Raw genomic sequence first — 22,791 nt, 5'->3', positions numbered from 1 at the left:
TACCCGTAACTCGCTAACGAATTATTTTCCGACCGATGCTTATATAAACTTTTTTCATTATTTTAATGAGAAAAATATGCTTATGAAGGTCGTTAGCGAGTGTCGTCTGGCAAAAGATTTCGCCCTACTCTCTGCACCTACGATAAAATTAATCCAGACTGTAATTCTTGGGACCCAAATTAAGGAGGTTTTATTTGAAATCTGATCTGAAAAATTGAAAGAAAAAATAGATCCCGGAACTGTATTTTTAGTAGTTTTTTTTTCAGAAATCTGGGGTAAAAGACAAAAGATTGGGTTGAAAAACACACTATTTTATTTTCGGCTAACATAAATTTGTTAAATGGGTACTAAAAAAAAAAAATTTAAACAAAAATTGTAGAGAATTTAATTACGAAAAAGTTGGAAAATCTGAAAATTTAATTATAAATAAACACCACAGAAACGAAATGATGACGTAAGAATTTCGAAGTTTATTAAAAATAAAACGTATCAAATTGTAGCATGTGTTTATACTGCATTATACATTTATATATATAAATGACGGAGATAGTTCTTATAAATAAAATGAGCATTTAACCGGCAGTAACTTGACAGCAACCAAAATTTGGTGAGAACAATTAATTATAAAGTAGTTAATCGAAAATATTTTTACACGTTTTAAAGAACATAAAATAGAATAAAAGATATAAAAATCATATTTATTTTTTTTATTTTTATCTTGGTTTTTGAATTTCAATGTTAAATTGAAATTTCATACACAAAAATGATTAAAAATAAAATAAGACTACTTGTACATTACAAAAGGAACTAATTATTAAGCTTCAGACTGATGGGAAAAAATATAAAGCGGCTATATCTTACTATTTACAAATTGTTTTTAAGTTTTTCTTAAATGTGTATATGTTCAATAATTTTTAATAAAATTATAATTTTAATATTAATATATATTAATTTTAATATAATTTTAATATTTTTTTCAATCTATTTAAATCGTTGTAATCGATCATATATTACACTTTCTACCGAAAATTAGGTAAAATATTGTCAACCGGCACCACAACAAAGCTTTTAATTTTATTATTATTATTATTGCGGATGTTAGTCCTACTCGTAAATGAGTAACATATTTTGTTCTACTTCAAATTTTCGTTAAATAATATTTTAATACTGAAAATTATATTAATATAATTAATATAATAATATGTGTAACAGTATCGGTAATGTGTCTTGATAATTCAAAACTATTAGCATTTTTTCAACAGAAGAGAATCCATCATAAGTTGATTGTTTGCAAAAAAAGTAAAGGAAAATGTTTAATTTTATGTTAGAAAACGATAAAAAGTTATAAGTTTAATGAAAAATCTTACCCCACTTCGATTACATAAAAAATGTAAATTGAATTTTATGAAATTCATCCTTTTCCGTTATTTTTCTATGAAATTTGTTTGCCTTTAATATATTTTTCCCTTTACAAACTCCGAATTGAAAACTTTTAATGGTTATCATTATTTTAGGTAGAGAGCATAATGTTCTTTTCCCTCATGTTTTAAATTAAATGAGCGTTTAATTTTTTATTTTCTACATCAAGGTTTTGTTACATTTTAATGTAATTAACTACTTTTTTGTCTTTAACTAATTTCGTAAAAATTTATTGACGCTTACTTTACAGTTAGATATAGATGTATACTTGTTCAGAATAAACGAATATAAAAAAATATTAACTTAAAAGCTTTTTTTAATCTATTTCATTTTTCATTACAAGATACGACGTTTTAAATTCATTTTTCCAGTTAAATATAAGTAGATAATTTATTCTGGTGCAACATTTTAATTTTATTAAATAAAAAAAAATAGTAACATTTAAATTCAATTTTTTTAGAAAGAATCGTTAAAACGATACATGTAAAAGAAAAGTGAACTGTAGATTTGTTACGATTGAAGTTCAGTATATTTCTTCTTCTTTAATTTCCTTCCATCTTTGTTCTGGAAAATATATTCTTTTGAAAAAACACATTAAAAAATCATTACAGAAGTTTAAGGAAGCTGAAAAACTAATATTCTGTGTAATTAGATGGCCAAATATATGTCTTATTTATTTTATAAAGGAAAATCCCATTAAATTATTCAGTAAGATTGTAGAAAATGAACTCATAAGAAACCTAGTAATTTTATTTCATATTTTTAATTAATCTTAAGAATTTTAAAATAAATGAAATTTTACACTATGTATAATAATTTATACCTCATGTAGGCTACTAAAATACATGTTCCGATTTTAATTTTTAAATATGATTTTTAAACTTTGACATTAATGCATTAATTATAACTCCTGATGATGGCTTCCAAGTAGGCCGAAAGATCTAGAGTACATATCAACGTGCTGGTAAGGTGGATTATATTAATTGTTAATTTATTTATTTAACATATCAGCGGTACCACGTTTGAGAAATTAAATTACAATAATTTATGATTATTTTTTTATTTTAAGTTGTATCATCATCTGGTGTAGTGCCTGGCGCCATTTGTTGTATGCCATTGCTATCTTCAACCATTTCTGTCCCAATTCTTCATCTTCATCCCCTTATGGTTTACCAATTTAACCTCATCTAACAGTTTCATTCTTTTTCTGCCTTGCTTCCTTTCTTTTTCAACTAACTTTTCCAAAGTGGTTGTCAAAATTCCACTAAATAAATATCCTAACTGTTTTATTTTTCTTTTATGTACTCCCGCAGCATAAGTACCCATTTCCTTCTCTCTCTCTCTCTCTTATTCGTTCTCATCTTCCATGTTTCACTACTTATAAGTTATGTTGCTTAATTTAATATAAAACTTTTTTGTTGTAAAAAATATACTAGTTTTAGATTACAGACCGAATCAAATTTATTTTAAACATTTTTATAATGGTCCTTGTTCCATTCAGAAGAATGAAACAATGAAATTGTAAACCGTAGGTAAGAGTCTCACAAATATCATTTCTTCAGCTCAAAAAACTATTCCGTAATAATATAAATAAAACTGGCTTAACAAATTGATACTGATATCAAAAATTGTAAGACAACATTTCTGTTATCAAAATTTGTTATTAATTTAGAATTTCGTTTAAAAAAAATACAAGTTTAATATATGTAATAGACAGTAGATATACAATAATAGATAATAAAAGATGTTTAAGCGTTCCATATAATAAGCAAAAAATAGAAAAATTTGTTACAAAACTCTTACCGGCCCGATTTCATTTATATGTAATACATATCACATTTACAGAAATAATACAGTTCTTATGATTATTCGTTGTTTAATAAATGAAATCAAGTCGGTGAGAGTTTTGCAACAAATTTTTCTATTTTTTGCTTATTATATGGGACACTTGTTAATCAATTATTGTCTATTACATACATTTAACATGTATTTTTTTTTTAAACAAAATTCTAAATTAATAACAGATTTTGATAATAGAAATGTAGTGTCTTACCTTTTTTGATATCAGTATTTTTTTGTTAAAAACAGTTTTATTTATATTACAGAAATTTTTTATTTTTGACCGGAAGAAATGATATCTGCGAGACTCTTACCGTACGGTTTACAATTCCATTGTAATTTTTTTTGATATTATTGCGTTTTGTTAATTTATCTTTTTTTTTATGAATTACTATGTAATTCTGATTGTTGTCGTATGGATTTATTATTAAAATTTATTTCTTTTCTAGAACAAAGAAATATACATTTTTTTAATTTCTCGGGCAACTTTTTTGTTGATAATCATATCATTCACTTCATACCATATTTTTACTTTTTTAATAAAAGTAATATAATGACCTTCACAAATCAGAAATCCTTGATGTAATATTGCACTAATTACTTTGTAAGTGTAACCCTAGATTTTTATCGTATCTGTGGACACACTTTTTATATTATTTTTAAATGATTTTTTTTTTCCATCAATTAATTCAAATAGTTCTAATTGTAGAATAAAAGTTTTCCCAATCGAATTTATTTTTGTTTTATGTTACAAATCTTTTTTGCCACATTTGCAACACTTTCCTACTGTTGTTTTGTTTGTTTATTTTTTATTAGCAGCTATAATCTCTTGTAAACTAATACTTTTATTTTTTTTAATGAAGTGATGGGAATAAAAAAAAATTGTTTTATCTTTAGTAGTTTCATTTACATAAGAGCATTTATTATTAAACAAGCTGTAGTATATTTTCTTTTAAATTCTATTATTTCAAGTACATTATCAAGTTTTTGTACGCTACCTAGTACTATCAAGTACTGCTACCTAGGAGTGCGATTGGTAAACCCACCTTTTTGAGTTAAAGTGACATATTCGAGTTACGCGGTTCATCAAATGGAAGAAAAAAACAAAATTTAAAACAAAATTTGAGGTATTTTATGTAAGTATTGTTTATTACAAATGTAACTGAATTGAAATATAATTTTTTTCATAGGTTTTTTAATTGTTTTCGTATTTTCATTTCACTTTTTGGTTAAGTCATGTTTAGAACTGTAAACATAGTTCGTTGACTTCGCCGTGCCGTCCAGTTCTGCGGACTCATACCGGCGAAGTTCTAACGAGTTTCTTGATTCAGGGAGTCGATGATCCATTTGTATGACTAAATGTAGACCCTTAAATAAAAACTAACCAGAATTTTTTGTATAGCGGTTATTTGACCCCGATTACCTTGAGATAACTCTGTAATGTTTACTATATCAACCGAATAAGTTTTGGACTCAAGTGAGAAATAGTGGCTCGTATTCCTAACATTCTAACTTGAGGCGAGCTTTGTTCTATCAGAATCATTCCATGTTCAACCTAACTTCACCTCTTTCTTCTGCCGTACAGGCCAGACCGGGACTCCCAATCTATGTAGAAGATAATTACAGTAGTACAGGTGCTTCGTGATATTGGTCTTTCGGTGATTTGGTGAATCGGAGTTGGAACCGAGTTATAAAACCGGGTAGGATTTAGCCCTACCCATACCCTATAGTGGCTCCAAAAATCTTTTTTGGGCAGATTCTCAGGAGAAAAAATCTTGTGATCTCAGCGATGCTTAACTGGGAACGTTATAGTTTAATTTACTTAACCCTTAAGTGATCATATTGAAAGTATGCTAGCGTTTGATTGGCAGCTAGAAATTCCGACGGATAAACAACACTAAATCTTATTTTTTGACCGTACCTATGTGTGGGTGGTAGATGGTGGCCTACGAAGGTCAAAGTTAAAGCTGCATTCTTCATTTTGGGTACTACTGGTAAATGCGGAAGATTACTGCTCAACTATAGAGAAGTGATTTCAATTAGCGTGAAGCGTGACGGTACGTGTCGGGCTTAATTAAGGACGACAGGGAAGGTAAAAAGTTATTTTTCGGTCTTTTACCTTACTGTCGCTATGCAAGAAGACGCCAGCATGAATTCACCTTTTTTTTCTCATTTAATATATTATTATGTGTTTTTATGATTTAGAATTTTGACACATGTTATTTTTTGAGCATACGTAAAATATTAAGATGTTTTTCTATGTTGGTTTTGTGATTTGCATCTTTAAATTGGTTGGCAGATGTATACTACTTTGTTAAGGCATCCTTTTATGTCTTCATTTTACCTTTGTTTAAAAGCGCATTCTGCTTTATCATTACAGTAGAACATTATGTTGTCGGAGTAGTTCATATTTTCCGGGACACCATTAATGAAAGTTTTTTTGGATAAAATAGTTTGTTTTTAAATCTATTGTTACATTGTATCCAGGTTTTATAAAGTTTGTCAATTTTTTTTCGTCAGTATATCTTTGCACGACATAATTCTTGATTTGTTAATTTTTTTATTTACTTTATTGTTTGTGTATTTTAGGAGATTATAACATCTAATAAATTTTTAAAGGAGATATTGACTACAGTGTTTTATCCGTTTGTGTTTACCAGTTATTTTTTTTAATACTATACGTGTGTTATACTATATTTGTTTTGTGGAATACGGATCCATACCCGAATTATTATGGAAAGAGTTAACATTTATGAATTTTTGTAAAATAATGAGTGATAAAAACTATACATTAATAGTTAGATACTAATTTTAATTAACATCTAATTAATTAATGTTAAGTAATCACTACATAATTTTAATTTTTTCCTTATTACTTCCTTGTACGAAGTAATGTGATAAAAGTATTGTGATCGCGAAAAATTTCGGTTTTTCAGATTTCAAGGAAATATCCATTTTTACAATCCCTGAATCCATTTTGAGTAGTTTCGGCGTGTACGTACGTACTTGCGTATGTATCTTGCATAACTCAAAAGCGATTTGTCATAGGATGTTAAAATTTTGGATATTGGACTGTTGTAAAATCTACTTGTGCATTCCCATTTTGATTGCAATCGACTGAACCAAAAGTGTCCAAAAAAGCCCAAAATCAAAAAAAATGGATTTTTTACTTTTTCTTAACTGCAGTAATAAGTCCTCGTTGAGAGCTTTTCAACGCCATATCATAAGTAGTTATTATTTTCAATGGTTCCAGAATTATAGCCAGATAAAATTTTAATTAATGAAATATTTGGATCTTACAAGGGGAAGGCACATCGGCTCGAATCATCATATCCCTTTTTTTAATTTAAATATATTGATTTATTAATAATGATTAACCTCTGATGTGAAAATAAATGTTACGATTAATACTTCAATAATAATAATAAAAATGAAAAAAATTTCAGAATTTATTAATGAAATAAAATTTTATGTACGTTTCACTTTAAAAAAATGTGTATATATAATTTAATTAATAGGCGTACAAGGAAGTCCTGTAGGTCGACATCAGATTTTTTGTATAACTAAGTACGTAACTATTTATTTATTTTTTTGTGAATCAGATGTTGAGAAAAAGAAAAAACAAACAAAAATTAAGAAAACGTTACAACTGAGTAGTAGTACATTACTACTTAGAAATAACAACTATAAAACACAGTTCTTAAATAATTAGATGCAATCTAATTTTGATGAATAAACGTATGATTCCAACCCGAGATCTCCCGATGAGACGCTACCATTCGCGCCAGGGAAGCCGGTATGAGCTTTAAGTTTATGTTTTCTTTATATACCAGAACTGCTACATAATTCTTGGAAATTTAAAGGTATTTTCTCCAGTATTATAAAAAAATGGTTTTGAAATATATCTAGTGTGTTGTAGACATAATGAAATAATTTATATATTATTAGGGTGTACACATAAAATATTTATTGACAACATACTTTATCGAGTTTACTTTCTCTGCTTTATATTACGTACGGATTTGAGTATCTTCTCAACAATAATCAGAAAAAGTATAGAAAGAGCCTACCGCTTTCACTAAAATGCTTGCGTAATACTTGATAGTCGTTATTTTTTGTTTGCTTTCGGTCATAACGAAAATAAACTAATAAACTGCACTTGAAAAAACTATATTCTTATAACAAAAGTTCAAAATATTGTTTCCAAAATGAATAAATTAATAAATAGAAACCTACTTATTAAAATTAATAAATAAAACTTACGTGCTGTTTGTCTGTAATAAATTTAATTAAGGGTTCAAAGCCTACCCGTTTAACCGGTAAAATGAAAGAAATCTAGTTTAAATGATGTATGCAGAAAATTGAACTTTAAAAGTTCATAAACGATTGAACATTAAAAACATGGTTTTTAGTTACAATATCCATTGTACATAAATAATAAATAAAACAGTGATTTTAACTGGTTGATTGGACATAAGCAATTGACTAGAATTGTTCATAAACAAAGATTAGTTATTTTAAAGGAAATTACATACATATTACAACCGAATTCCAATCAATCTTGTTGCAAATGTTTATTAAATAGATAAACACTTAACAATCTTTATAGAATTAAATTCATTTATGATATTATTTTATCTGTAAACAATCTTTAATATAGTTTACACGTTCTATAGTCAAAATGGATTCAGGGAGGTCAAATGGAAATTTCCGTTGACGTTTTAAAACCGAAATTTTTCGAGATTACGATACTTCCTTTACTTCGTACAAGAATGTAAAAATCGAGAATTGTAAATAACAGTTAATTATTTTAATTGGTGCCGAATTATTTTTATTGGTAACTGGTCCCTGGTTATTGAATTCACTGCTATAACAATTCGATTTTGCAGATCTTGAAGATTAGCAGGCTTAATTGGTAAACTCACCGGGTTGATCTAATGGTTAACTCGTCATCTCAAATCGGCTGATTTCGAAATCGAGAGTTTTAAGGTTCAAACCTTAGCAAAGGCAAGAATAACGTTTTTACGGATTTGAATACTAGATAGTGGATACCAGTGTTCTTGGGTGGTTGGGATCAATTAACCACACATCTCAGGAATGGTCGGCCTGAGACTGTACAAGACTACACTTCATTTACATTCATACATATCATCCTCATTCATCCTCTGAAGGAGGATTACCTTATGATAGTTCCGGAGGCTAAACAGAAAAAAGATAACCCTGAAGTAAAAGGTTAGATATATATATATTTGCTGTTGTTTACCGTTCTAATGTCGACATATTACAAAATAGAATTATAAACGAGTGTTCCGGTCTAAAGTAAAAAAAAAAATTTAATTTGCTATTTAAAAATTAAAGAGATAAAACATTTCATTCAATAGAACGTAATAATATTAAAAATGCCTATGGTATATTAACAAAGTTTATAAAAAAAATACAAATAATACACGTGTAATGACACGCTTAGAATAAATTATAATATGAAACAAGTTAAATTTAATATTATATTATAATACAATACGAATAGGATAGGGCAGGTTACACTTTAATATCAACGCATCACTTATTTAAATGACTTGAAAATAATGACGTGATATTTAATATTTTAAGGTCCGACGTTTACTCTGATTTAAACGAGTTTAAATGGACATGGTTTTAAATAGACTTTTATTCAAAACCAGTAAAAGATCTTTAATGATTAATAATATAATTTTTTTTTTAATGTAAAATATCTATTTTTCAAATTGAATGAATTATTAAATTTTAAGGGGTTGTAAATGGGTAAAACCATCCAAATTACATAATAGTTTAATCATGTTTTTGGACCATCTATGTTTTTGGTAGATTTCATTAGAAAGCTACCTACTGTAATGGGTACCATGATTCAACTTCCGGAAAATTTCGACATATCTTCGCGTTTCAAATACTCCAGACACCAAAACCACCGTCAGCTCAAAATTTTATATGTGTGTATATATATATATATATATATATATATATATATATATATAATTTCACTTTCTTGTGGACACTACAACTGCCGTAATTTTGTGCCAATCACTTTCAAATTGTTGCTTAAAAATAACTCTTCCAAAAATCTCGGTCGAACTCGTTAACGGCCAAAATCGGACCATGGGAACGGAAATGGGGAGAGCTTTTTCGAAAACACAAAATATCGTTATAACTTTCTTATTAAGTAAAATATCGAATTCGTTTAAAGTTCCTTATCTAAGTAAAATTTTTTGATATCACCAACCATTGGCCCAGCGGGTGAAAAAATTTTCGAAGACAAAAAAAAATCATACCTCCCTTAATAAGCAGAGTATCGAATCGGTTTAAAGTGGTCGTTAGTTCTCTAAACATTCCCTAAAACTTTTGCCTGAAACAAGTTTTGATATGACCAACCATTACGGCAAGTGATGAATAAAATATTGCTGGAATTGTAAGATGGGCGTGTCGTATACTAAACATGTGAAACTTTTTTTTGCAAGCAACCATTGTCGTATTGAGTAAATTTGAATTTTTTCCTAATTTTAAGGTGGAAATTTTTTATCCCCTACTTACAACCGGTGAAATCTACCTCCGCCTTCCGACGTGCCGAAAGGGATTTTTTTAGTTGTTTTTGAGAAATCTGGGGTAGAAGACAAAAAATTGGAGTCAGAAATATATTTTATTTTTGCCGCAACATAACTCGGTTAAATGGGTAATAAACAAAAAAAAAAGGTTTTAAACAAATTTTGGAGAATTTGATTTTAATAAAATTTTATGAATTATTTAACTAAGAATGTAAGAATTTCGAAGTTTGTTAAAAATAAAACATATCAATTCTTTTTTAAAAAGGTATTAAACAAAACAAAATTTTCAGTACTACACAGCAAAGAATTAAATATTTTTGAAAAATGAACCGCAAACCATAAAACCGACTAACAATCGATGAAATAAACTGCTGAAAATATTCTCCGCCACAGTGAATACAGCACTCTGCCTTACGAACAGTACTGTTAGTAGCTAAACGTATTTCAACAGATCTTAATTTTGTATTAGTCGTACCGCACTGAGAATTCTAATAATTAGCTCTTCTGTAATTAAAATCAGCTACATTTTTATATTTTTTTATTTTTAATAAACATCCAAATTCTTACGTTTGTATGTAGTCTTTTCTGGACAGTTTTACTGTGTTTTACAGTGATTCTCACTGTTTTACTCAGAATAGAATTCTCTCAAAGTTTTGTTTAAAACTTTTTATGTTTTTATTAACCATTTATTACCGTTTTTATGCCAAACATAAAATAGTATGTTTTTCGACCCCAATCTTATGTTTTTTGCTCCAGATTTCTCGAAAACTGCTAAAAGTTCAGAACTGGAACCTTTTTTTCTTCATTTTTACAGGTCAGATTTCATATAAAACTACTAAATTTGGATTTAGAAGAATTTCATACAGTCATGCTTAACTTTATCGAAGGCGCAAAAACCGGGGAAATTTTTCGCCACCGACAGTCGCTAACGAATCGTTTCTGAAATTTTGTTTTTTATGAATTTTCTTCTTTACTTTCACCAATAGAACATGTTCTCAACATTTTTTATATTCTTAGTTAACTACTCTATTGAAATTACTTTAAATGACAATTATTTATAATAATTTTATTGAAATATTTAGCTAAAATGATAACCTAGAATAAATTAATTAAATCTATGATAGCTTTATGAAATATGAAATTTTATAAAATTAATTGAATTTTATTTTGAAATTTCATCTATAAAAATTAAGTTAAATGTTCGAAAAATATCAGCAGTTCAATAGGAAACTTTTATTGTTCACCATTTTTCATAAGTAAGAGAAAAACAAACGTAATACTTGGAAATTTTTATTAAAAAAAATTTATCATTTGGGTGAGTTATCCGTGTATGACGTAAATGATTAAGTTTTTGTCCTTGAATTTTTAACAATTTGTTGTAATTTTGTTTTTTATTTGTATAAAAATGTAGCAAGTAGTCATTATTTCAGTTTTCCCAGCTGTTATGTTACCCTTTTATCTAGATTTGTGTTCGTTTCTTTGTTGGTATGGATTTCTTTTCAAAAAAAAAAAAATTAGATCTCTTGTAAAAAAGAAATCCTGAAAAAAGTTTTGGTAAAATTATTCATAGCGATTATCAAAGAGTTATTTTTCAGCCATTCAAGAAAGTGTGAAATTTTACTTATTAATATTAACTAAATAGGGATTTGAGAGCAGCGTAACAGTGCAGGAACAAAAAATATTAAGATTCATTTATGACCATTGTTTTTTTTTTGCTGAATCTAGAAATAAGCTAGAAGTAATGAAATAGATTCATTGCTAAGGAAAAATTTAATTTGAAAATAAATAAGATTAAAAGAAATGTAATAATGAAATAATGAAATGGAAACATAAAGTATTATTATAGAAATTAAGATTGCAGTATTAGGAGCTGAAAAAGTTGTACAAAATAGACAAAAATTCATAATTATATTAAACCAATCAAACCCCTGAGGAAATTTAAAAAAAGTAAATAAAAATATTTCAGTGATAATTGGAATATTTCTATCTATTTAAATTACGCGGAAAAACAGAATTATCTTTTTTTCTTCCGTTTATATTTTACTGTCATCATAGCAGGAAGATATAACTGTAACCAGTCAAAAAGGGGTGTGGGATTTTTCTCGTCCTTTCATGACCCAGAAACTCCAAAAAATAAAAAAGGGGTAATATGTTCGCACGTATGTTTGTACATGTGTTGGCGTATTTGAAGATTAATAACTTTTAACTGGATAGATCGATTTTGTATAAATTTTGTACAAAGGCTCGAATATATGGAACAGCTTATCAGTTAAGTTTTGGGGTCAATATCTCCAAGGGATGGAGGAGGTTTATGGTAGTCAATTTTCTCAAAAGTTTCCAAAACATAGCCCTACTTTATATTAAGCTCATTACATGCGTACATGTTTATCTTACAGTTTTTAAAATAATTTTGTCTCAAAATTCGCCTCTTCCCCAAAAATCGAAAAATGCTATCTTTTTATCTATTGCATATTTTTTTAACCGAATTTTCTTTAAACGTTTAAAAGGTAGTAGTGCAAGCGGCGCAAAAAATAAATGACTTTGGGAGCAATTTTTGGGGTGGGGGAGCCGATCAAGTTTAAAAAGTATCGATATTTTGAATTTTTCAATTTTTTTTAAAATAAATATTTAATACTATTAACATTATTAATATTACTTTACTCTAACTTATTATTATTAATCTTAATACAATAATAATTAATAGTTAATTTTATATTAGTAATATATTAACCATTAATATTATTAAAAGTTTAAATTATAAACATTTAGTAATAATATTACATCATAATTCTCCCACCTCTCCAACAAAAAACAAATCTTAGATAACTTCTTATTAGGTGAATTTTTTTTTTTAGTTTATAATAATAATTTATTATAATAATCGTAGAAAAATCAAAAAAAATCTTGGAAGGTGATTTTGGAATATTGGGGGAGCGAAAGAAAAAAGAATTCAGATTTTTTTTTAATTTTTAAAACTTTTTTTGGTACATTTAAACATATAATGATAATTTTGCAATAAAACTACATCATAAGTTATCCCATCCCAAAAAAAGAAATCTTGGGTAACTTTTTAGATGTATATTTTTCCACTGTATAAGAATAAATAACCAATGCCAAGAAAGTATTATAACTTAGTTGTCAACTTTTTAAATAACAAAAAATTGCAAAAAAATCATTGCCAGAAATATTTACAGGATTCTTTAACTCAAATTATGAGAAACACATTCATTCAGATTACATTTATCTTTAAATTTTACACTAGATTATTAAATGAAATGGAAGATATTAAAAAAATAAATAAAAAAATAAAATCTTATTTTTTATAATTAGAACTTTTATCGTTTTAATCGTTAAATATAAATTAAGAAAATTAATTTTTTATTATCTGCACGAACTTTCATCAGTTATTTTTAACATTAAGATAACTAGGTTTTTATGTAATTAAAATTTGATGAGGTTTTGAATGACTTCATTAACTTTGTTACGGTATTGTTCCATTTCTTCTCAGTAATATTATAATTTATGTTACATTTCCATTATTTGATGGTTTTCATTGGCGCTAGTTCTGATTATTTTATAAAAATTGGAATTAATAATTATTTTCATTCATTTTTCTGTTATATTATGGATTTAAACAAATAATTTTTTTTATGTAATTGAGGAATTTAGAAAAAATCTGTATTCATATTAACTGTATAAGCTTTTTCCAGAATTAGTACATATGATTTTAATATTATTTGTGTATTTTTTTAACGTACGGAGTTAAGTTTTTCAATTTACGGATGCCAGTTTTGTTAAAAATGGTAATTTGGTAATTGCTGTCTGTAGTTTTCCAGATATAGTTGAATAGTCAAACTGGAAAAGATTCCAGTTTAAATTTATTTTCTTTTATAATAAAATATGTTTATTTTATTATTTCCTTTATTTATTTATTTTTCAAAATATAAAATATATTTTTTTATATAAATTACTGTTTATTTGTTTGTACAAATGTTGGGTTAAAACTCGGAAACCACTGAGTCGATTTGAATGATCTCTTTACAGCTGTATTTATCAAACTATGAGAAAGATTTCAGTTGTAAAGCTCTCAAAATCAATTTATGTTTGGATGAGCAATTAGACCTAAACTGAAATCTTGTATAATTTTATATTTTGATATTTTTTTAATAATATTTTTTAGCTAAAAACAAAACCGTATTTTTAAAAATCATCTTTTCGGTTCAGTCGAATTCTATATAATTAGTTGTATCTTATTTTGTTATTTCATTTATAAAAATTGTTTTTTATTTGAATTTTCATTATTCTAATATTTTTATTGTTTATTTTTCTAAAATATTTAATTTTTTTTTTGAAATTTTGAAATTTTTTTTCGTTTAATTAGGCAATTAAAATCTAGCACAAGTTGATATATTTTTTTTAATAACTTCGAAATTCTTACGTTAGTATTTAGTTTCTGTGGATTTAAACCATACCAAAAACTTTAACCGTTTTACTAAGAATCAAATTCTCTACAAGTTTTGTTTAAGCCTTTAACCCATTAAAAAAGGTTATTTTACAACAAACATAAAGTAATGATTATTCGACTAAAACGTTTTGTCTTTTATCCCAGGTTTCTCGAAAACTACAGAAATGAAGTTCTGGAACCTATTTTAAATAGCTTTTCACGTCAGATTTCATATAAAATAATTAAACACTAAATAAATACAATATAACTAAAGACCTTAACTAGAGCCTTCCGAATTATAGTCTGGCTTAATTTTAACGAAGGCGGAATAATGTGGGCGAAATCTTTCACCAGCCGAAATTGGCAAATGAAGCGTTTACGAACCTATGTTTGTTTACATGAGCTTTCTTCTTTATTTTCACCAATAGAACATGTCCTGAAAGATTGTTACATTCTTCGTGAATTATCTGTAAATGTAATTGGGTACAATAACCGTAATTATAGTAGATGACATGACGCAAGACAAAATTACATCTGCAAATGGCAAATAAATTCCTAAGTGTAATAAACATCCAATGCACGCTTATTAAGGTGATGAATGAAGTGGTTTTCCATTGTCTTCTTCACTAAACCAATATACGGCATGTCAAACGCACTGAAATCGACTTCGACTTTTATCTGTTTTGTTTCCTAAAAAATTAGGACCTCAATTCGTATCATGTCATCAAGCTATTCGGATAATCAAGCATCATGGTTACCTTTTAATATTAAGTTCCTTATCAGGATCCGTAAATTTAGCACTACAATTTTTCATTATAAAAATTATTATTCAGATTATTACCTCAAAAATGTATTGTACGTAATTAGTCTAAAAACATAATCTACCTGAATTAATGATGAAAAAAAAAATGATAATGAAAATTATGCTGTAAATATTACAGTATACAATCTTTAATTATTTTATCGTACAGTGTACGATAAAATTCAAATTATGTAATTAAATCTGGTCATCATAAGCTGAGTAATGAATGATATGTAAGTTATATCTTTCGACTTACCTATAACAATTGTTGTTAAACTTGTTGTAACTGGATAAGGCAAGCAAGGTACCAAAACCAGGACCAAGGGAGAAGAATATTTGCGAAGCTGCGTCAATCCACACCTAAAAAAAAATTTTAAAAAAAATTTTTTTCAACACGTAGTTTCATTTATAAATTAATTAAAATTGGAACAATTTTTTATTATTTATTAAACCAACAAACTTCGTTTTTTTTCCTATTTATATAAAAATATATATTAATACTAATATATGTAATATTGTCAGATATTTTTGCTATAAAATATTTTTAATTTAGTAAATTATTTAAATAGTGACAAAAATTTCATAAAAAAGTGAATTTATTATGTATGAATTGCTTGTTAAAATGTGACAACACGTTTATAGATTAAAATTTATTAAAAATTTTGAACATTTTCATTAGCTCTTTTATAGCCGGAGAAAGATAAGTGTATCATAAATCCCCATTATCAGCTTTTAAAGGCACAAGTATCTGCTCGCGCGCCTCACACAAATACAAAATCGTATATACTTTTTTAGCGGATTTCCAAAGAATTTGTAGAAATCGCTATTGCACCCGCTTAGATTTTCTAATGGGGTGTTGTGGGAGGGGGACCAATTTTTTTTGGAGTCTCAACACGATTTTTCACTGTTTATTTAATATTTATGTATAAGATTTTTCGTCCGCTCTATTGTACGGAAAATCGTAACCGATTTCGACCTGTTGGGAATAGAGCCCTATTGATTTTCAAGTGAATTAGGAACCGGATTTAAAAATAAAAGCTAGGTTTTTGGGTACGTTTTCAAGGTTTTACAAGATTTTCATGTTGTAACTTGAAGGGTGTCATGTTAGAAAGCCAAAATTAAATTTTTCAAGCACCATCAGGATCGAGCTAGTTCGTTATAGTACTTTAGTTTCGCAATAATTCAAACTGTGATTTAGTATGAGGAAAAGAGGTCTAAAAAACATCAGTTTTAACCGTGTTTGACCAATTTGAACCTTTTCTTTTTTGTGAGCAAGGCTCCAAAACCATACAAATTATGGGAAACAATATAAAAGTGTGTTTTTGACATGTAGCAGTGTTAAGCAATTGATGCGGCCATAACTGGACAACTATGTGAAAAGGAGTAAGAAAGAAACACAAATGTACAGGTACAATGTATTCATTGGAATAATACGCATTATCTCGTAGTATTATTAAAAAAACGCATGATAATAAATTAACATGAAATACAAAAAATCACCGAAAGCAATATTATTTTAAAAAATCATTGGAGTGCAACACCCTTTCTTTCTTAACAAACAACGGAAATCAGCCCTTGTGACACACTTATTGCGTGAGTTTTTTTGAATAATTTATCCGTCGAAGTCTTTATGTGAAAAAATAGCATAAGTCCATTATATATCATATGTTCTTACGCTATATAATGGAAATTTTATACCGTAAGAAAAATCCAAATTATGACTGAGGTCTGAGCATGGGACGTAACTGATGAATGATTAAGATATCATCACTTCTTTACGAAGGTTGACAAACATTTTTGAAATTAGAGAAACAATCTAGAAAATCATGAGTTTATCATTTTTTCCGTTCATAATTTTTTTGTTTATATTATATTTAAATAATATTTATATAATAGAAAATTAAATTGAATTTCTTTCACGGGAAATATTTTGAAACCTAAATATCGTGAAAACATTTTTAAAAAAAGAATTTTCGCTAACTCAGTTAGTCTATAGATAATGTTTGGGACATGTGGGTTAAAAAATAATGGGGTTAAAAAGTAATTTATCCTAGACAGAGCTTTGATTTAATATTATCTATAATTCGAAATGAAATAATCAACTTGATTATTTTATTATTTGTTTTAGACGAAATGTCTTTTTAGATTAGGGCCACTATTCTACTTATTATTTTAAATTATTTTTTATTGAATTTACATATAGGTTTGTTCTAAATAAATGTAATTTACTGTGTGTGTATATATATATATATATATATATATATATATATATATATATATATATATTAAGGTTAAAACTAAACGTTTTAGAAGACATCTATTTTAATTGCAACAATTGTGTTTGTTGTAAATGAACTGTTGTCAGCTTTGTACTATTTTAAACAATTATTCAGTATAACGGTTAGTAAGCAGTAAAAAAAAAGGCGTATTAAAGTAGTACTTCATGTGGATTTTGTAACAATTGTTACATTTGCTGAGCTTTCCAAAGTGTTAAAAGCTTTCATGTATATGTATATATATGTGCATTGTATTGTTAAATCAACTTCCATTTTAAGCATTTGGACTTTCAGGAAGTAGATTTTTCTTCTCAAATAAAGTAATCCTCGTAAAAAATAAGCAATAGTAGCTCTTTTGAACAATTTCCATGATCATTTTGTACAATTTTGTTGCAATGAAAGGAAAGTTATTATTGTTTAATCCTTTATATTATGTACATATATATTATTAAGAGTTTAAAATTACATACGTAAATAAAAGAAATTAAATCATTTAAGGATTTTGTAACTTAAATTTAGTAAGACTTCTTTTTATCCCCGTTGCAATACAAGAAACAACTGATTAAAAATATTCAAATTTAAGAATTTTATATCGTTAAATTTACATGAAAAAAAATTAGCTTAAAAGAAAATTGATAAAATAATGGACGAAGCGTTGTGAAATGAGTTAATTATTTTTAATTTAACATATTTTCTTGTTATTACATATTTTTAACTTCGGAAAAGTAAACAAAAATTATAAAAAAATATAATAATAAATTAAAATTTACTTGACTTTTGAAATAAATTCAAATAAAAACCTTACTTTTTTTAATATAAAAAAATTAATTATTTAATATTAGCTTAAAATAAGTTAATAAATTAATAACTCAAAAATAAGTTATTAAGATAAAAAGGATACGCCACCTTGTTTTGCGTATTATGAATGAGTGAGAATGTGGGAATTACTTGTGAGTATAAAGTTAAAAAGAAAATGTATAATTAATATATTTATTTGCTAACGATCAGCCGGTAATTTCCACTACAGAGAACGACCTGCAATTTTCTGTTTTACCAGGTTAATAAAATCCAGTAAGGTGCAGATATCATCAGATTTAATAAAAATACAACAGCCTTAAGAGGAAAGTATTAATTAGTAAAATCTAATATTGGTTTTTGAGAAATAATATTTCGGAATAAATTGGCTGATAGTATTTCTCCGTGGTGAAGTAGCGTCTCGGCCTTTCACCCGGGGTTTCCGGGTTTGAATCCCAGTCAGACTCGGCATTTATCATACGCTACAAAATTTCATTTCCATATTATCTCCTACAAGCTTCTCTGTAAGCTTCTGTAGTGAATTAATTCATTATGCAAACAAAAAACTGTCATGCCTTCAGCTATCTTAAGATGTACTTTGATTTTAAGAAAGACATGGATATACATGTACAACAAGATAAATAGTTGAATGATAGAATACAAAGAAATAAAGTAGATTGCAAACAGCGAAAATGCGATTTATCTTTGCAGTCTGAGGTTGAAAGGCTGTGATAAGGACTTCAATCAGTCTTATGAACTGTGGGAGTTCATAAGATTCCGTTAGTAGACTAGGTATAGTGGCAAATTCCCCTATAGATATTCGAATGCAAGTATCGTGCAAGCAGTCTAAAAAGCCCTTAATTTTTTTCTCTCGCAGAGTCTTACAGGACAGACCTGTATTCCAGCCTCGACAAAACAATACTTCTATATGTGTTCAGAATGATGTGTTTTTAGCACCCCGGTTGCAAAATGATATGAGTTTAAGGACAATAATTCTGCCTAAACATTCAGCCATAGTATAATTAATGTGGCTCGAGAAAATCGGCTTTTCATCAAACGTTACACCTAGAATTTTAATCTAGTTTGTTATCTTTATCTCATCTTCATCTCATTTTAATTTAACCATGTTCTTATATCCGTCTAGCTGTCTAGAGAAAACAATAAATATTGATTTAGTTACTGACAATTTTAAACTATTACACTGTGCCCATCTTTGCCCTGAGTTCGGCGAATACTGTATTATTTCCCTAGTAGTTTCAATTTTCTTTCCTCTTTAGGTAATAATTATATCGTCAGCGAAGATACTTTTTTTCACCGGCGGAGTGATCATATCAGCTACCCTATTAATAGCCACCAAGAAGAGAACCACACTTAGGACAGATCCCTGAGGGATTGCATTTTTAATTACAAATACTTTTGAAAATACCCCATAGCCCTAATAAGGATCGTCTGTTTGCTCAGAAAATTACCCATAAAGTTTAACAAATTCCCTTTAACACCGTTTTGTACAAGGACAAAGTCCTGTATAAGGACCGTACCGTTATGACAAGGATGATCCTCTCTAACCAAAGCATCTCATAGGCCTTTTCAATGTCTAACGTTACTACAAGGACGTGCTCCTTAGAGACGATACTAGGTTATCCATGGTAGATATAATTTCTCTGAACCCGTATTGGTATTGGGAGAAGAATTTATTTTTTCCAGATGCTATTTCAGTCTGTTGTTTATTATCTCCTCCATCAGTTTGAAAAGTGTAAATGTTAAAGCAATCGGACAGTAGTTCACTGCCAAAGTGAAGTCACGGTTGGGCTTAGCCACAGGGACGGCTTCTACCTCCATCCAGACGTCCGGAAACACTACTTCCTCCACTATATGTTGAACAGGTGTAAGAAGCAGTGGAGTACTGAGGCAGAGGCAGACAAAACCTCTTACTGCCTCTTAAGGCAGTATTACTGGCTCTTAACGCTGCCTCTTGACAACAGTTTTCTGAGAAAACTGTTGTCAAGTTTGACTCGCTTGAATTCAGTGAAAAACCTGTCGCCCAGAATGTTCGCTATTTCATAAGGATCATGTATTATGCGGCTATTCTCAACAGATCGTGTACATGGTTACACGACTTAAAGTTTCCTTTGAATTTGTTTGTTCCGTACCTCACTCATGGGAGTGTGGCCTTTAAGAGAACCCAAGTAATTGCTCCACGCTTGGCGTTTACTTTCTTTATATGTCCTGCTAGCTCTCGAGCGATGTTTTTTGTATTTCACAAAAGTTGGCGCATTCCGATGACCTTTATATCTATTGAACGCATTCTTTGACGCTTGCATTGCTAATTTGCATTCGTTGTTGCTCCAAGAAATACTTTTTTAACGATATACCCAGACGTTTTAGGTATACTAAGCTCAGCAGCGCGCATTACAAAATCTGAAAATTCCCTAACATATTCATTTATCTATTCCCCGTTCCCTATGATGTAGATATGATATGGAACTACCCATTCATGAAGGTGAGTTGATGATTCGTTTCATATGGTTAGGTCCATTGCACTAAAGGTCTCATATGAGCTGTTGAGGTGTGTAAGCTGTAGTTCCTCAACAGTAAACTCTCGACTGCTAGGGAGGTAAATATTAAATATAGTAAATGTGCCAGAAGTAAGTGTAAAAGACAATGCCACAGCTTCAAGTCCAGTGTGTAGATAAATTTCTTTATAGGTTAGTCGATCGCTGATATAGATGGCCACACCGCCGCTGGCGTGGAAAACTTCCAACTTGTTTTTGAAAACAACGTTATAGCCCTTCAGTACTGCACAATGCTTATCCTTAAAATTATTCTCTTGAAGGCATATTAGAGTCGGACCAAGCCGATTAATGAGAAACTGCAAATTTTCTCTCTGGGGGTGGAACCCGTTAATATTCCATTGTAGGGTTGAGTCGTTAATATGGTGAATATTGCCTGTGTATGAGAAATTCTTCGGAAGAACGATTATACAGATAGATCGACCAGCGGGCTATCGACGAGAGACATCTCAGCGTAGTCATTGCAATCCTCATCGGGCATACACGTAATTTCAGCATCCTCCATTGACTCATTAGTCTATACTTATCGCACCAATTTGTTTATTACTCGCGTAAAATTATTTTTTATACTCCTTTCCAGTACTTACAGATATTTTTCCCGAACCGTATGTATGAGTCCCGTTGTATTAAATGTGTATTCTAATGACAGCTCTAATATCGCTGAATTTCCTTGCAGCGTTCCAGAAAGCTTTTGAAGTCAATATAGTTCACGACGTAGGGGCTGTCTTTGGCTTTAAAGATTTCCATTAGAGGTTCTAGGCCCGCATCAAATTTGTCAGTATCTTTCCGGCTTCTTTGATCTTATTTTACTGACAAGTCTTTGGTTTGGAGGATTGCATTGCGTTTCTGCTGCGTTCCTGATATCTCCCCAACGGTCGTCAGAACTAGAGTTGGTGGACAACGCTCTCTTCTACGTCTTACTCGGTGCAATCGGAAGTTGGTAGAGGCTAGGAAAAACGGTCTCTGAATCCAGACGGTCTGTAGTCCCAGAATATGCTTCTAGGTTACAAGGGTTTCTCTCTTGTAGTTTGCAATTTTTTGCTACATACCCCGGTTGCTTACAGAGGAAGCAGGGCAGGGCATCGGCCGAGAGATATATTCACAACGGTGAATCATCGTAGGTTAGGTGCATGGAATTTGCTATCTTTTTAATATCGTCAGGGTGTATGTATAACTGACGACGAAAACTAAGAACATGTTCGTAACCCGGCTCTGAAACGATACACAGGAAAGTTGTCCAAGGTGGATGTCAATGCGTTTTAGTTCCTCCTCTAATATCTCATTTGGGATAACTGGGCACACATTAGAGAGGATTACCCGTTTGGATGTAGTCAACAAGGGGTGAGGTGGTTGCCAACATTTACTTTACTGTTTTTGTCGATGATCAATTTGGCAAGATCACTATTCGACATGTAGATACACACTCGGTTCATAGAGATCTTGGATGCGTATAAGTGACTAATTGGCCACGATGTAGACACTGATCGAAATATCTGCTGTGGCGTCTAGTGCTATGGCTTAATTTTTATTGTAGTAAGTTAGTTTTTGGGCTACGGTGAAGTAACTCCCTGATTTTGTCATTTGTTTAGTAAGATTTCCTGAACGATTGGCTTCACTCGACGGTTGATCATGATTATTCCAAGTTGCTTATAATCTGTCATCCTAGTGCGTCTTCTCAGATACATTTTCATACATTGTTACTTGGTCGTTCATACTCGTAACTATTACCTTGAAGTTAGAGGAAGTGGTAGATTTGTAGTGTTTGTTTACGACGATCAGCTGGGCCGAGCGTCGTAGTAGCAATCCTTAGTAGGTTATGTTGGGGTTAGCTAATTGTGTTAATCACAAATATCTGTTATTTACGCCCTAGCGGGCTATTTAAAATATTGTATAATACTCACCAGCTCCAAGTCCGGGTTAGTCACAAATAATTATCCTTACCAAATTCCCAAATTCACAATACAATTAATACAAAGAAAATAAGTCACTCAAAAAGTACACAACAAACACGTCACGTAAACAGCTGTTTTTCCACATTTTATATTGATACAAAATAAAATTTTGCTACAAG

The 22,791-nt window shown here is 29.1% G+C and overlaps 1 protein-coding gene across 1 annotated transcript in view; it reads right to left on the bottom strand.

The window, feature by feature from the left end:
• Nucleotides 1–22,791, bottom strand: part of SerT (Serotonin transporter) — a 181,855-nt gene that overhangs the window by 54,490 nt on the left and 104,574 nt on the right. Inside the window, exon 6 of the mRNA XM_075361777.1 lies at nt 15,336–15,439. Coding sequence (XP_075217892.1) covers nt 15,336–15,439 — 104 coding nt within the window. The remainder of the gene's footprint in view (nt 1–15,335; nt 15,440–22,791) is intronic.

Source organism: Lycorma delicatula, chromosome 4 (assembly GCF_047948215.1).
Source record: "Lycorma delicatula isolate Av1 chromosome 4, ASM4794821v1, whole genome shotgun sequence".
Lineage (NCBI taxonomy): Eukaryota > Metazoa > Arthropoda > Insecta > Hemiptera > Fulgoridae > Lycorma > Lycorma delicatula.
Note: the sequence above shows the minus strand (reverse complement) of the source record. Positions and strands in the feature narration are given on the sequence as shown.